Source organism: Falco punctatus (genome assembly GCF_963210335.1).
Source record: "Falco punctatus genome assembly, chromosome: 11".
NCBI lineage: Eukaryota > Metazoa > Chordata > Aves > Falconiformes > Falconidae > Falco > Falco punctatus.
In genome coordinates this window covers 21,595,682-21,614,244 of record NC_137591.1, presented here as the reverse complement: position 1 = coordinate 21,614,244, position 18,563 = coordinate 21,595,682, and the positions used below count along the sequence as shown (strand labels likewise).

General features: G+C 35.2%; 1 protein-coding gene across 4 annotated transcripts in view; it reads right to left on the bottom strand.

The window, feature by feature from the left end:
* Nucleotides 1–6: 6 nt before the first annotated feature.
* The window catches only part of AGL (amylo-alpha-1,6-glucosidase and 4-alpha-glucanotransferase), a 38,678-nt gene continuing 20,121 nt past the window's right edge, over nucleotides 7–18,563 (bottom strand). For 3 of the 4 annotated variants that reach the window (XM_080407053.1, XM_080407051.1, XM_080407052.1), the window contains exons 21-34: nucleotides 18,017–18,147; nucleotides 17,340–17,476; nucleotides 15,559–15,692; nucleotides 14,279–14,454; nucleotides 12,412–12,514; nucleotides 10,914–11,139; nucleotides 10,364–10,475; nucleotides 9,900–10,035; nucleotides 7,915–8,027; nucleotides 6,151–6,362; nucleotides 5,485–5,582; nucleotides 4,862–4,949; nucleotides 4,636–4,769; nucleotides 7–3,184 (exon numbers count right to left, since the gene is read on the bottom strand). In XM_080407053.1, coding sequence (XP_080263179.1) covers nucleotides 3,067–3,184; nucleotides 4,636–4,769; nucleotides 4,862–4,949; nucleotides 5,485–5,582; nucleotides 6,151–6,362; nucleotides 7,915–8,027; nucleotides 9,900–10,035; nucleotides 10,364–10,475; nucleotides 10,914–11,139; nucleotides 12,412–12,514; nucleotides 14,279–14,454; nucleotides 15,559–15,692; nucleotides 17,340–17,476; nucleotides 18,017–18,147 — 1,918 coding nt within the window. In that variant the 3' untranslated portion in view covers nucleotides 7–3,066. The remainder of the gene's footprint in view (nucleotides 3,185–4,635; nucleotides 4,770–4,861; nucleotides 4,950–5,484; nucleotides 5,583–6,150; nucleotides 6,363–7,914; nucleotides 8,028–9,899; nucleotides 10,036–10,363; nucleotides 10,476–10,913; nucleotides 11,140–12,411; nucleotides 12,515–14,278; nucleotides 14,455–15,558; nucleotides 15,693–17,339; nucleotides 17,477–18,016; nucleotides 18,148–18,563) is intronic. The other variant, XM_080407054.1, reaches the window with a different exon arrangement.

The window sequence follows — 18,563 nt, the reverse complement described above, 5'->3', positions numbered from 1 at the left end:
AAAAGGTTAACGGTGTCTGAAGTAAAGAATTTTATTTTGTGCATTTCAGAAATAAATGAATAATGACATTTTCTAAAAGCAGTTGTTGCTGTGCTTGACAGACACGTAGAACTCATCTTTCCATTTTACATTACAACATGCGAGAATGATACATTATTTTACTTGAATTCTCAAGCTAATAATCTTTGAATAAATCAGGAGCTATTAACTGTACAAACACTGCTAACATTCAAAATTATTTCAACTGGGAGGAAGACAAAAAAGATGTCTTGATACCATATAGATCAAGAAACACCAACTGGAACACAATGGATTCACAGTTCTAAGGTCTTTAGTTTATTTCTAAAACATTTTACTGATTAGAACTCACATTACTAGAGGTTTTTGAGTGTATAATATAAATTATACCAATGAATAAAAATATAGTTCAGGGTCAGTCAACATAAGTCAACTATTTTTAGGGAATAATGACTTAGGTATAGAGTCCATCTAGATGATTATCAGCTCATGTATTAGATTTAACATTGCTTTCTTCCCTCTTCATTTTTAAACTGGCTTGACAAAGCATTGAGTAGCTTTGTGAATAAAGAAAAAAGAAAAAAAACCAAAATCAATAAACCACCAACACCCCCCTCCCCCCCGTTATAACCTCAAATCTTACTTTTGTTGCTACTTAACAGCAAAATCAACCAATATGGCACATATTTTTCTCCTATTGAAAACTTTTATCTGTCACTAAAATTATGCTCAACTAATCAGTGCAGAAGCAACATTATAAAAGGGCATGTTTAGAAGTTCCCTAACATACGTATTTTTGTATACACAGTGATGATTTCTTTAAAATTTTAATATTAAATTAGAAAAAAACCCTTGTGACAAATATGCAGCCTCTCAGCAGTGCACTGTGCAAAACAGTGGAAAGTAATCTGTATTGACACAGGAAGATTTTAATGAGTAATTTCTCACTATTTTTTTTTTTCTAACACTGAGTGGTTATTGTCAATGTATATAATACCACATCTTGTGGAAATCTTTATCAACAGTCATAGCTCTTAAGCTGTTCTTCCAATTTTAAAATGCTTTTATCAAGTAAGAACAATTTATTCTGCGATATTCTCCCTGCTTTCCAAACCATAGGAGCTATGAAATATACCTTGAAATAATAAACAAGAAAGAATTATCTAGGAAAACAGTACAAAGCTAGTGATACAGCAGAACATAAATCTCAATATCATTATCAAGAACTTTTGAAAGGTCAATACATTATGAAAGACACTTTATATGTCTCTTACAGATTAAGAAAAAAAACCCAAAACAAACTTGTGGCTGACATTTCAGCAATGTTTTTGATTAAATGACATCTCTCATGCATTCTGTCAAGAAAATAGAAATTTCCCAACTCATGTACTGCAGCAGCTCAAAAGTTGAGGTACAATATAGACCTTCCCTATTCGTAACTTTTAAGTACTGAAAACTTCAGCAAAAGAGTTCAAATACTTATAAAACTTTCAAATAAACAGTGTGAATATAGCCACTTCTCACAATTCATCTGTCTTCAGCCTATTACATTGCCCTTAAACATATCTATCTGTAACACATCTCCCTGAACAAGACAGCACACTTGCACTGTACTTTAGACCAGGTACAGAAAATTTAAAATATGGATATAATAAAATCTTGATCTACGTGTTATTAGTGCATTGTAATTACATCCTGTGTGTATTTTTTCAGCATATACTGTCTAACATTAAGAAATACAATACCAGTTTAGCTTTCTTTCCCTGTGATGTGGAAAACGTTGTCAGCCTCACTCTCCATCTGTTTACGGTAGCAAGATGGAAAAATAGCGTGAACAGAGAGTTGAGAATTACCAGCTGCGCTGTCAACCACCCTTCAGTTTGGGAACACTGAACTGAACTCAATAAGGGCATCCAGGCATCAAAATATGAAAGAATATGGATGTTTTGCATCGTGTTCACTGGACGCTGTTCCAAGAGAACACCACATAGAGGTAGCATGCATATTCTTATTGGTTTTAATTTCAAAAGGACTATAAACATCTTGCCTTTTCTGGGGGTACACTAACATCTCTTCCCACTGATGTTACATGTTACCACCCACTTTAATACAGCTAGGATTTTCCTACCAATAAAGGGCTGAGGTGACCACGACACTTCTTCAATAAGTTAATTTAATTAAGCAGTCAAGCACATTGACTTCTGTATCTTTGGCCTCCCATAACATACAGGCTGCGCATTGTATGCATGTGCTTCTTATGAATTCCTCATGGTGAAAAACAATGAAGAAATAGGTTGGCTGCATGGCCCACAGTATTTAAGTAAGTTTAAGAATGGATTAGCATAGAGTATTACCTCATTATTGCTTAAGTTAACTCTCAAAATAAAGTTTTTGAAAATTTTATATATAACTTCAAAGGTTGTTTTATTACAGTATTCATAAGCTTTATTTCTGTGGTTGCTTAATGCAGCGTTCAACTGAACACATTAAAAAAAATCCCCATAATACAGTTCAACAGAGAGACAACGTATTATGCCTTCATTAATGTATGGTGCTACAGCAGAAAGCATACCAAACTCAGAAAGCTGTAGGTTAGTCTACTCCTCTATAAGCATGCATTTGCAAAACATCCATTTATTCTTTAAACGACAAAGAAAAAAAAGTAAGAACCATGCTACTTAGTTTTAGCTCTGGAAAGAGCCACCTCATTTTGTTATGTTAAGATTTTGATTTGAAAATTCTGAAAAACCAAAGCTACTTAAAATTAAGTTTGTGCATATTCTAAAAATTGCTTCTTACTAAATGTTTCTGCATCAAGAGTGCACTGCAGTTTTATTTTATTGTCATGGCCTGATTTTCAAAAAAACAACTGAAGCCCCACACAGTTATAGGGCATACCAGCTGCTGGCATTCAGCATCTTTGAAAGTCAGGGCACAGCTTAAGTGATTGTGCAGAACTGGACATTTCCCTTGCAGTATAAGCCAAGTATCTGTTTATGCCCAATAATAAGACCACAGAAGTTTCATCAAATCAACCAAAATAAACTTTTACAAGTCATAAAGGATTTCAAGGATAACACCAATTGACCAGGCCTGAGTTTCACAACTAAAAGGACAATACTGCCCATTTTCATTGGTCAGTTCTGGAAGTCCTTTCCAGGATGATCTAATAAAAGAAAAAACAAACAAGTATTGTTGTTAGATTATACATGGAAATTAAAAGAACATTCAATTTTAGAACCTTTTCGAAGATTATCTCAGTAGGAAACTGAAAACTATGACTAAACGTCTGTTGTCCTACAGGCACAGTATGTTCTTTAATAACTGAGAACTAATTAACTTTTTTTTCCCCTGCACTGGGAACTGTAGTTTTTTTGTGAGGGTGCTTCTCCTTCAAAGCAGTCTCTGCTACTAATATCTGAACTTGCACTACTGCCATGTTGCTCACGTTTCTTATTCAGGTATTTTGCAGCTGGAAGAATATGAATGAAATAACTGAATGGTATTCAAACTACACTTGAAACAGGATTATGGTCCTAAAAAGTTGTAATGGCTGGAGGACAGCATGACTACACAAGCCCTTTTTTCCTCCATAGGAATAAAAAATCCCACAAAACAACATATTTGCAGAAATACCCAGAAATGGAGCCTGTTGCTACATAAATAATTCTGTACACAAATGAAATACCAGAAAAGAGTATAAGTAAACCATTGAAGAAGTAAGGCAGAAAAACCAAAGAATATTACCAAATTGCAAGTTATTTGGTGACACTACCAAAGGCGGCACTGGGACAATGTATTACATAAGGCAAAAAGCTGCTAACAGATTGCTTTACTTCATCACATGGTCAAACCAACCCTTCTGTCAAAACTAGTCCTACTGAATTACTTTCCTGGGTACAAATAAATGGACTTTTGAAGTACTGCAGAACAGATTATACGTAAGAGATATCAAGGGTGAGATCTTTGTTTTGTTTGTTTTCATTTGTCTCAAATCCTTAAGAATTAAAAACATACAGGCCAAAAAAGGGGGGGAAAATAGTGTGGGTTTGTTGGTTTGGTTTTTAAGAGGGAGAACTCAAAATGCAAAGGAACATTTAAGGGCCATAAGCAAGTTCCTCTGTCTTCTTAGACTATCAGGGCTATTAAGATGTGGAAACACTGTCATACCGATTTCCTCATTTACAACACAAGAAACCCTACCAATATTTTGCATCAGTTTATCTGCCACAATTTTAATCTGTCACTACTAGCCCTTGAACTATTTTGTTTTGCAGGTTGTTTTGAAATATTTTGGTTTTTTAAAAAAACTTGCCAATATGTTTTTATGAAATTAATCTTTCATATGAAATCAGAACCTAATTTTTACATAAAGTTTATTTTGCCCAGTCTTCACACGGGAAGTACTACTAATTCTGCAATCTAGAAAAAGCACTAGATCTCAGCTGTACTTGAAACCTGACCTGAGATCTGCAATAGCACATGTAGCAGTATGTATACTTTATAGGTAGAAAACAGATGCTGTTCATATTTAGATCTGTACTTTTACATGCAATTGGATAGTGGATACCACTAGTATGAATGAGTATTTCCAATCTGTGTTAGTTGGTATCTTACCTTTCAAGGTGAACATAGTGGCGAGAAAGAACATTCTTAATCATAACTACAGTTTTTGCATATATCTCTGGACCAATCAACTTTGAGAAATACAATTTGGCACGAAGAAAATATCCAATAGGCCACAGCCATTCCTACAACAAAGAATGAAAAAAGATTATTACTATAGCTGTCAGTTTGAAAAGGTGACAGCATATTTCCTAAAACTGAAGAAACTGGCTCTTACAGGTCCTTGGTGATAATTAAAACCTCTGGCTACATTATAGTTGTCATTGTCAAGAGCGTTATCATATACTCCACAGTAAACCATATCACTGCAAGAAAGAAAAAATAAATTATACAAACAAAGCTTTAGCAAAAATGATACATAAATGGAAAACAAATGAACTAAAAATTTTTCACGGTATTTACATGTAATTATGGTGAAGTTAGGGAGGACTCCACCAGGTTCTGTATTTTACATGTCAATGTAATTCCGAACCCAAGCTTAAAGTCTTGGAATGTCTTGAATTCATTATTTTGCTTTTATGCGTTTACTCAAAAATATAGCTCTCTGCACCATATCCTATGTAAGTATCTAGCAAGATGCAAATTCCACACCTTTTATAATACGGTATTTGACTTGCTTACTGTTTGGCATCCAACACCACCTGGTGATTCTTCTAAATAAAATAAATTGCATGGAGTTTTAGAACAGCAAAATAATTGTTCTGGAAGTATTCATTGCAACTTTATTTCACAGGTGTATATATATGTGAGGATTTAAAGAAAAGAAATAACCATGCCCAAATGTCAAATAATTCACAGGTGTTATTTTTTGTAATTCACACTTATATCTACTATACTTACTCTGGGTCTAAGGTTTTCATGCCTAATGGACCAAGCAGCTTTTCCTCTGCTATCTGCAGAGCTTTCCAAGCTCTCTCAGGTGTGAACAACTCGGGAGCCTGATAAAATAATAAAGATTTTATAAGTAAACTTTGCACATGTATGCACATGAATGTGTTTATAAACACAAAAGACTACAAAAAGCTTAAGTTTTGTATTACTGAATCAACTTCTGGAACCTACAAGTCAGAGTAATCAAGAAGACAGAAGCTATCCAGTACTGTTTTAAATTTTTTTTTTACTTTAAATACATTTGCCAAGTATTATTACTGAAGCTCTTTACAAACCCCATAAAGACAAACAATGTATGCTGTTTAGCTAATTTGATGGGAAAACAGCCTCCCAGACCTAACCTTAGAAGACATTTTGAATACAGTGAACACTACAAATTTATCCTAGCTACACACCAGACAGGTATGTCATTAGCTACAGTCCTGTCAAGGATGTATTTTTCGGGGATACTCCAAGATAGACCAAGCAGAGGATAAAAAAACTTTTCAAAATGTTATTCTAAGCAATGTACGCTCCTGGCATAATGCCATGCAGATGAACCTTACAATGTAAGCTTAGTTCATTAATGAAGAAAATTATAAGCGCAAATGCTTCCTCCCACTCTCCCTCACTTACCACAACCATTGCTATTGTAAAATTTGGCCTGAGTTGGTAATCACACCATGGACTTGAAGCTCCATAACTGTCCTTATAAATTCCACGTTTGTGAACGAGATTTGGATGTTTCTCATTAGGATCTGCTGGGTTCTCAGAGACAAAGAACAGCCTTTCAAAGTGGCCCTGAATTTTTCTGTTCCACTCATCATATGTGATAGTCTCCTCCTTTCCTGCAAGATGTTACATACAGGTTTTATTTTCTGAAAACAGCCACAGTGGTAACACCAGTACTGTTTTGCTTATTGAAGCTTTACATAAGATACTCCTAACACAATAAAGGCCACAGTAGCCTTGTAAGAAGTTATGATCTAGAACTTGTATTATACTGCAGATCAACTTCAACACGTGCACAAGTTTTTGGTTTGGTTTTTTTGGGGTTTTTTGGGGTTTTTTTTTTTTGTTTGTTTGTTTTCTAACACACAGCACTAACTTGCACTTAGCTAGGAGCAAACAGAATAAGGTACTGTGATCTACAGTAAATATTTAATTGAGGAAGTTTAAAATTTATAATTAACATTTCAGCATGGTAACATGTCAGCTCTTTTATAATATCTGGTATACTCATTCTTTCTGGTTTTGAGACTTTCAAATACTGTCAAAACATTAGGATGTGTCACTTTTAAAAGCTTTCTCTTCCTGAATTCCTGACACTTAACAGGAGCAGACCTAAAATCACCTCTCTCCAGCTGGTGATTTCCTCATGTTTAGGCCAGTCCTACAGTTCAACACAAGTAGCTCACAAACCTCAAGCGATACTAGAAAAACATCAAGTTTTAGTAAGCAGAACTGTGCTAGGGATATCTTCATGACTGAGACAGACATACATCTTGTATAAGCAATGCTTTTATGAAATACACACAAACAATCCAAAAAAAGCTGCTTACAGTTTTGGAACAAAAGAGATAAATCCTCTAAATATTATTTCTACATCTACAGATTATAATATCGCTGTGTACTGAATTCTAAGTTGTCTTATTCTAGCCATAGATTTTAAAAAATCCTGAAGTGACAGGTATGTTCATGACCTAAAAATCTGTACTGTCTTAGGACCAATAGGGAAAGAAAAAAAAAATAAAATCAAACGCACATATTCACATTTTCTAAACTACAGTAAAAGAACCACCAAAATGATTTTTTTTCAGTATTATCCTTTACTGAAGAGTAAGAAGGCTTTACAAGGCATATATATTCACTCAAATATAATACTTTACAAAGTAAAGTAACTTTGTAACCAGAGCAGTATCCCCTGAAAGATAAGGGACATAAAAATATCCATGTAAATATTCACAAGAAGAGGTTTTCTGTATTGTGAATATTGAAAGAGTTAAAAAAAAAATAAAAAAGAGAGTGAAAAAGTGCCTTGTGTCATTTTAATTTGCACTCTTGTAATGAATGATGTGTATCATCATAACACATAATGATCCTATCACTTATATCCATTTTAAAAAATGGTATTTAGGATCCAAAATTCCTTTGTAATCCACATCTTAATACATGGAATAAAGTATCTGAAATATTGACAAGACAATATCAACTCTTAAGAAGCGTTTGTAGTAACAACAGTTTTTAATCATACAGAATACTTCATAAGTGTTTCCCCTTTCACCCCTAAAACTTCTTAAGAAGTTTGATAGTCATCCCTGATGATAAAATCATGGCCATATAACGTTTAAGTTAATTTTGTACTCCAGTAACACAGTTATGAGATGTGCCTGTTTTTACCATGTCTTTTTACAGTGACTCCACAGAATGGAAACACATTTTTCCGTGATAAATCCAGCAACCAGCGAACAGCCGACTTGCACAGGCCAACAATTTCCACAGCAGAGCCATCTCTAAAATAATAATGATAAAAGAAGCCCAAGAATTACTTTAAGAAGCCTATTAAAGTTCAATAAGTAACTCAAAAAAATAATCTATAAGTATCTTATTTAGACACTTTATTTTTCCCTGTTGCCCTACTTGTCCTGTTTCTCCTGTATGAGCATCCCACAGTGTTATCGCATTGCAGTGTTTTGTGAGTAAAAGTTCCATCATCATTACTACCATCATGATCTTCTAAATCCGAGTCACACCTGTCACCCATTTCTCCTGCAAATAAAGTCCTTAGACATTTCAATCTCTCCTTGCAAGGCAGCTACTCCATTCCTTTGAGTTTTAGCTGCCCTTCTCCATACCACTCTTTATTATGTACTTCTTGAGACCAGCACTACATGTAACACTCAAGACACAAGTGCATCTTGCAGGTGCAAGGTTTCACAAAGACAGAATAATACCCACTGTCTTGTTCTAAAAACCCTTTACTGATGACACCCATTATTATTATTTTTTACTAGCTTTTTTGGCTGCTGCTGTACATTAAGATACAATTTCAGAAAGCTACCAATAACTTATATTTTCTTCCTGTGTTGTAGCTCAGTTCTGACAGCATTGTGTAGGCATGGTTTAGATTATTTTTCCCTAGATGCCTATCTTTATCTATGTCAAAGCTTATCTGTCACCTTTAGACACATTCAGTTTTATAGGGTACTTTTGAGTTCCATGAAGGGCCAAGAATAAGAGAAGAGAACATTAGCATAAGCAGACTGCGCCAATTAACTTCCATTTACATCAGTAGGATTGCAGCTGATAAAGAAACAACAGAGGAAAGGGTTGAAAACAGACAAGGTGTTCTATCAGCTAACAGCCAGGGAATGAAATTCATCATAAACTGGCTATCAGATACTTTTTTCTGTACAAAAGACTAATTTAAAGAGGTGTTATACCTAGCTAATTTGCACAGATACAATATAATTTCATACCAGTGATTAAGAACATGAAAAAAGGATCAGCCCCAAACAACTTGGTCCTCTGATGTTAAAACTGTTCAATACAGAGGTTCTCATCTACACACACACACTTTGGTAACTTCGGTAATATTTCTCCATAATGGAATACTCAAGTCCAAAGTGAAGTACTAAAATGAACAATAAATGCACTTCTTGGACTTACTTCTTTTTCCAGGCAATATTCAGATAACCACCAATGCATAAATTTCATATTATATCATACTGAGTTTTACTGCCTGCTTGATGTAAAATTTTTCTCCAGCATCACCCGCTTAGCCTTTCTAGGGCAGACACCTCAGCTTCTCTTGGTTCCCAATTAAACTGCTTGACTTGTCAAGCAAGACAATGTTTTCCTACAGTTCTCACCCACAGATGGCAACTGATTTGAAACTGACACTGTACTAAAGCAAGGATGCATGCAGCAATTTCCTAGCTCATAGTGAAGAGCTTATTTTTAAAACATATAAACTCAACTATTAAAACATAAATGTTGTAGATACTTTTGAATTCTAAATAAGTACTCAAACAACACTATTATCAATCGATACACCTCCTATAATAAGTCTAAACAACAAACTACTGCTAGTACAACAAGTATCCAATTTTTCCTGAATTGCATTTTACTACTTCACTTTAAAAGTCGAATCTTTGCGAGGAGCTAAGACCATGCCTGAAGTTGAGGGCTTCACCTGCTAAAAACACACCTTTTTTTCTTCAAATGAGCACAAAGGAAAACAATACCATTAACAGTTTAGCAGGCAGAAACATTTTAAACAGATGACTTCTCACATGTGTTAATGGAAGGCATGGTAGTTCTACTGAAGAATTTCAGTTTAGTAAGTAATTTAAAAATCCCCCCTCAAAGCCTGGATTTTGTACCTTGGGGTAGCTGGAATTCCTCTGTTGCGAGCTCTGTCACTCTCTCCCATTTTATCCATCCAAGTGCCACAATTGAAGCGGTTCCCTCCAAAGACAAATCCAGTTTCAAGATCAACACCTGCAGTTACATTAAAACCTGCCAAGCAAGAATATGTGTGAAGTCTTTGTTTTTAACAGAACAAAACGCCAACTGCCCCCACCCCCATCCAAACTTCCTAAATAAGCAAAAACATCTCCAAACAAGATCTGAGGTGTGTTTCTGAAGGCAACTGTACTTTAAGTGAATTTTTATTTAAAGATCACTTGTACTACAACATAAACCGTTGCTGAAAACAAACAATAAGGCACTTCAAAAACCTTAAATGTATTTAAATTAATTTTTCAAAAATATACTAATAGCTAAAGAAATATGAAATATCATTGTCATCTTTTAAATTGCATAGCAAGTGTTCTATATGTATTACCTTCATCTCTCATGTTTTGATCTATCTGTGGACCAGCATTTCTTTCTCGGAAATTTATGCCTTCCATGTGTCGCTGCATTGCTTCCTGTATCACTTCATAAAGTGGCTGATCCTAGATTGATCGTGTGTTTGGAGGAAATGTGAAAGGCAAGATGAAAAATGAGTAGAAAGGCTCTATCTAACGTGCAAACAGTAGCAATTCTTAGGCTCTAGTTTACAATACTTCAAAAGAAAAGCATCTAACAATTTCAGTGGCATCTTTCTCAATGACAATACATTGTATATTTTTTTCATATAAACATATTTTCAAGACAAAAAGTGAAGAAAAAATTCAGAAGCTAATGGATTTTTTTTCTCCATCCCCAACCCCCACACCTGTCTAATCATGTGATACAGATGTAGTGAGAAGTGCCTAAAATGTGGAATTCTTTTCCTATAATCAAATTGCACCATAAACAGAGAGTTGCAGGTTCTTATAGCTAGAAAAATTACATCCTTTCATTAAGAAATTATAGTTGTGTTAAATACTTAAATCAGAAGTGAACTTTACCATAGTGCCTGCAGGCTGAGGAGAAGAGTCATCTCTTGGGTACATCCTAGAAACAGGACACCTGAGAATATCTAATCCATTTGGAACAATTTTACAGTAGTCCTGGATACACTGAAGCCACCACCATACAGCATCACGGCAATTGTATCTGGCATGTGTCCCCTGGCCAAGCAGATTGGGAATGAGACCATGTCTTAAAGTCCCACCAAATGCTAAAATGATGTTTCTGTAACAAGAGAAAAACACAGTTTGACTAAGTTACTTTCACAGCCATTATTGGACCAAGCATTAAGTACAAAGCATACAAGAGTTTACCTTAATAGCAAGGTAAGTCAAGGAGACAAACATGATCTTAAAGACAGATGCCAGAAGTTTGCTGTTGAAAACTACATATTACTTCATTTAGCATGAACTCCTTTTACAATGAAGAGTCATCTATTCCCTGCAAATTCCCCAGACTGAATACATTTAAATCAGTTTGTACAAAACATACATCTGCTCATATGGAAAAGGTTGTTTGCTTTTTCATAGGTAGTGATATAGAGCCTGAATCCAAATCCCACCGAGGTGACAGGGAATGTTTCTACTGACATTGTTTGGGATTACACTGGTATGCATTCTGCTGGGTGGAGTGGAATAGGGATGGAGGGCAGGAGCAGATGGGAATTTCCTATTAAAATACAGAGAGGTGACAGCAACTGAGGTTATGAGAAGTTTCATTTGGGAACCATTGTGCATACCTGGCAGAAAACATGGACTCCAACTAGCTTTAAAAGGCAATATAAGCATACTAGTAGACTGCAGATCTTACTGCATGAAAAAGGCAACAGTTGCCCAAATGTAAAACAGCAGAAATACACACCAATTTAAAACAACTGATTTTTATGGTTTTATCATGTGGTGAGCTCTGCTCAAATCAAAAGATTTACAAAAATATTAAATCAATGAATCTGGCTTGTATCTGGGTCATTTTTCAGGTTAAGCGTTTCCAAACAGATACCAAATTGTAACAACGCACAATTAGCTGTTTTCTAGACAAATACTAGCAGTTACAAAAAAAACCCCAACCCAACAACAAAAAACCCAAAAAACCTTCCACAGATATGCAATCATACCTTTCTGGTTAATATAGTATTCTCTTGCTACTTCAAATTTTTGAATAAGTAATTTTGATATTATTCCTCAGCAACAATGACACAAGTACATTTGAAACAGTGTCGCTTTTTTTAGGGACAAACAGTAGCGTTATAGAGGTTAAAACTACCCTGTCTATACAGAACATCAGCTTCATATCACTGCGAAGAAATCAAAAGGGAGTAATTTAAGTAGTATTTTTAACTCCACTTAGAGAGAACTCCCAAATCCATCTAGGGCCATTAAAGTTTTACACTGCACATCAACTGTTTCTAATAGCTTGCATGTCATCTCAAATTTTGAGAGCATGCCTTCTTCCTACCTAATTGCAAAACCGTAAGAAGCAGCAACAACTCAGCCTTACCTCGCCTCTAGATAGCGCCCAGTAACTAACATTAGACCTCTCAGTGCAATAAAGGTATCCCTTCCCCAAGAGCGAAAAATTCCAGAAGAAAAGTGAGGTAAACCTAAAAAGAAATGTCATTGTTCATCTCATTTATAGATATGGCAGAAACCTCAAAGTACACACGTATGTATAAAATAACCAGAAGTAAATATATATTCACATTGTTATTTTTTCCCTAGATTAAGAGGTTTAAACAATCTTCTAGACCAAGTTCTCGATAAAACCTCCTTTCAGAACAACTTCTAGAATTTCAAGATCATGCAACACAGTTTCTCATAGCAATAACAGACATATTTAAATGTTTATTAAATCACTTTGTAACTTAACCAAGTGCTATCCTTTAATTAAAAAAAGCAGAAAGAAAACTAACAAAAAAGCGCCAGAACTGTGACAGGATTTATAATGCTTTGTTGGCAAGAGTTTAGATACGAGAGCCATGCCACCTCAGAAACATAAAGGGGTTAAGACCGGAGAGCTATGAATATCTTCAGGCCAAAACCGTTCTTAGCCACTATAAAAGGAACCCTGCTTCTCGAACTACATCTTGCTGCAGACTTTATCACATGTAACCTTAAAAATTATTATGACCGATAAAGCATAATAATTAAAACAATAAGGCCCATCCTTGCGTTTTCTTCCAGTTATTCACTTTTTCAAACTACCAAACAAAAAAGTCCATACGGTGAAGTTTCAAAACACCACCGTCTTGTGCATGCTTGCTAGAACAACATTTTAAGTTTATCACTTATTTTTCCAAAGTATTTGCTAATACTCAAATATGGCCTCCACACCTCTGCAATTTTGTAGTATCTGGCAAAGGCACTTGAGAATGACAATCCATGTACAAGTTAAAAATCTCAGAAGCAACTACCAGCTCCTATGTGAGGGGAATATTTAAACCCAAAGCCTTTAGTATAATTAATCCTTATGACCAATTTAAGGGAACATTGTGCCTCTGTGCTTCTAGGTAACACTAAAGCAGGCAAACAGAATGTTACTAAAACCCAGAAACTAAAAGCAATAAAACTCCAGGAAAGAAAGACAGACAGCAAAAAGAAGAAAATAAACACCCCACTGAGACAGATGCCATAGACTTTGTGGATGTTAAAAGTTTCTATGGTTTCAGAAAAGCTATGGGCCAACTCAGAACAAAATAAACTCATTCTAAGCCACTAAACACAGAAGATAATACTTCTCACATAGGACAGTGCCCAATTCAAAGACTGCCAGGTGCTGGCAGAACACTCAAGAGGTATAAACACTATTTGCTGACTGCTTTTATGCTCATTCCTTTTGGAGATGGTTTCAAGATCAGGCATTCTTCTGGTCTGCTAATGGTTCTTTCTTCTGAGAACTTACAAATAAATTCACCCTTGCACTACACTACAATTCAGTTCCTAAATTTGTATTTAATAAAGATAACCCAAAACTTACTATGCTAAACATATTTATCTCAAGCAAGTCTTCTGGAAAGAAAAAAACCCCCGTAGTTACGGATCTCCATATATGATAAAAGCAGATATAGCTAAAATGTCTCTAAGTAAAGTTTTTATAAGCTCCCCCTCCCCCAAGAGCAGTAACATGATTGTCCCCAAAGTAGTACCGCTAGACAAAACTCCTATTTAATACGGGCAAATCTTTGTCTTAAACTGAAGTTAAAGCACAGGGGGAAGTGAGGAAAACTACTACCTACACATTTTATATGTGGTTGCTGACATATGGATCCCAAGCACAATGGAGACAGTTTTAATATAGTTACTAAAACCAGTTTAACTGTTTTGGAAGACTTCACTTCCCCTTCCCCCATTCCAAATATTGTCCTTACCAGCTGCCAAGGAAACACAACACTGTTCTTTCTCATTTGTAATCTCATTCAGCCTATAGGGAACATCATGTAAGGAAGGAGATAGATCTGGCAGACAAGAATATCTTCCTATCCCACACATCTGGACTGAACCCAAGGAAAGGTGTTTAACAAATGTTGATCCATTCTGCACAAAGCTGTAATCCAACATAATTAAAATAACTTTACATTCAGCAATATCAGTCTATAAAATGTACCTTTTTTCATTTACAGGAAATTATTGTAAGTATTATGCATATTAAATATAATAAATGAACACTGAGTTAATATTCGTATTTTGCACATAAGATTTAATTTGTAAATCACTTCCCCCCCAAATAGGTGCCCAATTTTAGCCTTAAATTTTAATTTATTAATGCCAATGGGTGTGTTTATGTCAAACACTTCTAGGAAAAAAAGGGAATTGTTCTGGTTTACTTGGTGCCTACATGCCATCAAAAATACAATAAAATATACTTTACTATGAAAAAAGTTTGTCAAACCTAGTCAGTATTTTTAAAGATCACCACATTCTTACATATATTCATATAGATTAAAAAACTGTAAATTAATAAATCAGTTAACACATTGTCTAAAATAATGCCACCTGCATTCCTGACTAGTTCATCTCCAAGCATTTTTTCATAAAACATACTACTTTCCACATGGTATCACAGCCATACCAAATTGTATTCCCATTTTAACATCTGTATTTTTACAAAACAATATTCATTTGTTCAGAATGTTCATAGCTAGAATAAGGCCTCCATTAAATCAATCTCTCCTCTTTCCAAGAAACAATGGAGAAGCAGACACTGAAGATTAAAGTTAATTCAAGAACTAAGCCAAGTGCTCAGTTAACGAAGGCTATTTAGCTGTGTTAAAGAAATGTCGAACAAAGCATCATCATCACTACAAACTGATATTTTCTTTTTTCCCTGAACTTCAAGGAAGAATTGCAGCCGTACTAAAACAAAAAGCAAATAAAGTTTCTGAAGCCTGGCAAAGAAATACTGGCTTAAGTTTTCCTCCTACTACCGCACAATGCCAACGGTAGTTATAAATTCAAACCCTGGACAGACATCTGACCTCCTAACCCTTCCAAACCACCATCACTAGAAGATGGGTTTGATATATACTACCAATTTTACCCTTTTACATTTTATGAGTATGGAAATATTCAAATTGCATTCTCCAGCAGATAAAACATAAAAGGTGCAAATATATACAGGTACCCTACAGCTCTGACATGCCAAGCATACCTAGACATCTGTTGCCATCCCACATCCAGAAGTGTTGTGTATGCACCCACTAATATGGCATCAAAGTAACATGGGATGAGGTAACGTGGAATTCTCTTCAGGTAGACAAACATGGCTTTCAACCATTGACCAACCTATTAAAATACAATACAATCAGAAGAAGTTGGTTACACTAGGGTTCAAAAACCAGTGCTTGCAGGATCCATTTACTTCAAATATTTGGTACAATTTTTGTATATTTATGACAGCCAAGTTATGCTTGACCACCACAAAGATGAGGTTATCTTTAATTACTAACACTACCACTAGAATGCAACCATTCACATCTAAGATGTTGTCCACGTTGGATATTTGTCGTAGAATTGCTGTACCCTCCTGCTCCAAAATTTCAGCTACTAGAGATGAACTCCAACAGTATAGAAAAATCTGTACTATATCTGTACTATGACATAAATGGGCAAGAACATGAACTGTAGAAAGAGATTATATTTTGCTAGCCTTGTAGGAAAAAATGAATTATCACAAAGAAGTTATTAAAACCGAGTAGCAAAGGAAACCTGCAACTCAAAAGGCATCACTACAACCCAAGTGTGGGACGGAGGTTTCTAATTTCTTAAAAAGACAGGACTGAAGAGATGAACCTTGAGACCAGGGATAGAAAAATTATCAGGGGGCTAGATTATGTACTAGTGAAAATGACTGCAGATCTGGGTCTAGGACTCAGTGTTCTGGAGCTTCACTATCCCTGTGTCACTGCAAAATGTTTGACACCTGGGGAGTATTTTTCTTCTTTCTTCCTAGTACTGTTAAAGAACATTATGACAACCTAATAGGAAGTCACTAAGGATTTAAAACTTGCAGGTGAAGAAAGTACGTGTCAATAAATTACATGATGACGCTACACTTTTAACCTGGAAATTATCAAGGGAAAGTTACTTATTTAAACAGTGGAATTGTAATGTTCAGTTTCGTGTGACTTCAGTAGAGCTATAGATACTTTGCAATTTCTGCAAAACAGAACGAGACAGTACAAATTAAGAACTCAAAAAATACACAGAAAAAATAAGCAATAGTCTTTGAAGAGCAGTACATCTCGCAAGCATCAGACTAAGTTCCTTTCTAGAAAAGCTCAGTCTCTGAAGTCAGATTCAGTATTCACTTCAATACATTAGACTGCTTTATATCACTACACTTGACTTCAGGAACAGAATTAAATTAGAAAGCTAAAGCCATTATCATTACATTAGTTATGTAGGTTACCCAGATCAGATCTTCATCTTGTGAAATGAATAAAGCAATTGCCGTGCAGGAAAATAAAATTTGACAAAGACTGTATTGTAATGCAGCTATACAAGTAATTTGAATCCCAGTAATTCCTATCTTCTCAGTGCTGGACTGTGCAATCTTACCGTAACTGTCATAATCACGTATGCCTAAGTAGTATTTAGGCTCTCTTTTGAAAGTACTTACTTAAAAAACCCAAATGGTTACCTCATTTTCATTTGAGGGTAAGTGATAAACAGGGAAGGATCCCTGCAGGCTTTTATGTAAGAGCTAATCCCTCCATGCCTACGTATTTTTCACTTACCTTTTGCATTCTATTCTTAAATAGGATTGAGGCGAGGGATGAGAAACATATTAATGTTTTAACCTCCTAAAAGAAATTGCCTAGACAAGAAATATGTTAGACAGACTGAATTTAAGAATATACCAGTAACTGAAAAGGAAACAAACTAGTAAGTTAAAAAACTGAAGTCACCAAATAAGTATTTTTTACTCACTTCTGCACAGGCTCCTGCACGTGAAATTAGACGATTACTGACATAATCAATCATCCAGTCTCCAGATCTTAAGTTATCACAAAATGGATGACCCAAATCATTCTTTGGTCTAATGTCTGCCATCACTGACATTAACCCTGAAGATACAAACCCAACTCTGTATTAAAAGACACACCATTATCACAAATGGCAATTACAATTCAGGAGGAAAAGGCACATAGCAACAGATGCTTTAACTGGATTTAATTGTATTACTTCTCTTGATCTGTGGAATGAGTTAAGGTACAACTGAATTGTAGTTTCCACAGCATACAACTTCAACAGTTATGGAAATCACTGTGAACTAACTAGCACGGGGGAATTCATACATTTGGTAAATGAGCATTTCTCAGTGATCTAGTAATGCCTACAGTTTAATTAACTGTGACTTTTCACTGGAGGTACACATATATTTTCTTTTTATTTTATTGAAATTTATTTTTGAAGCCCAGAGTATTGAGAGTGAAGCTTTTTGGTTTAGTATGTAATTTCCTGGGTACAAGACTGATTAGTAGCACGGTCAAGCAGAAAAAACTTAGGTTTTTTTCCAAACAACGGCACTAGCCATAAACCAGCATTAAGGTTATAATCTAGATTGAGCAGCTCTTGACAGCAAAAAGAATGCTGAATTCTATTACCCTGGAGGCCTGCATACTTCAGTGGTGACCAGTTTGGTATATTGTAACAGCCTCCACCATCTTCTTGTTCTTCTGCCTCACATCTATACAGTACTTGATTTAAGTCAGCCAAAGTTAGTTTAGATGCAATACTGAAAAAAATAGCGGAGAAAAAACAAATCCAAACCCAAAAGAAACTTTAGTAAGGAAACAGAGAAAGGTTTTCACAGAAAATTCTAGTTTCAGCCTTACACTAAAATAATCAAATATATACAATTCCCTCACCACTTAATCTTGGAAACGTAGAGCTCAGTTTTTCAGATGTTCTGACATGCTCTGATCAGATGTTTCAGTATTTAGAAACCCAGTATTAAGTACAAACCCTGAACAATCACACCCCAACACTGACAAGCACTCCATGTTGTAAATCTACTTCATGCAGCAATTACACAGAACATGAACAAAAGAACCTGGGAAGTTTTTAAATATCAACCCTGCTTAGTATTATACATATAGAAAGAACATCTCAGAGTTTTTATTATACTCTGACAACCCAAATGCACCTGCA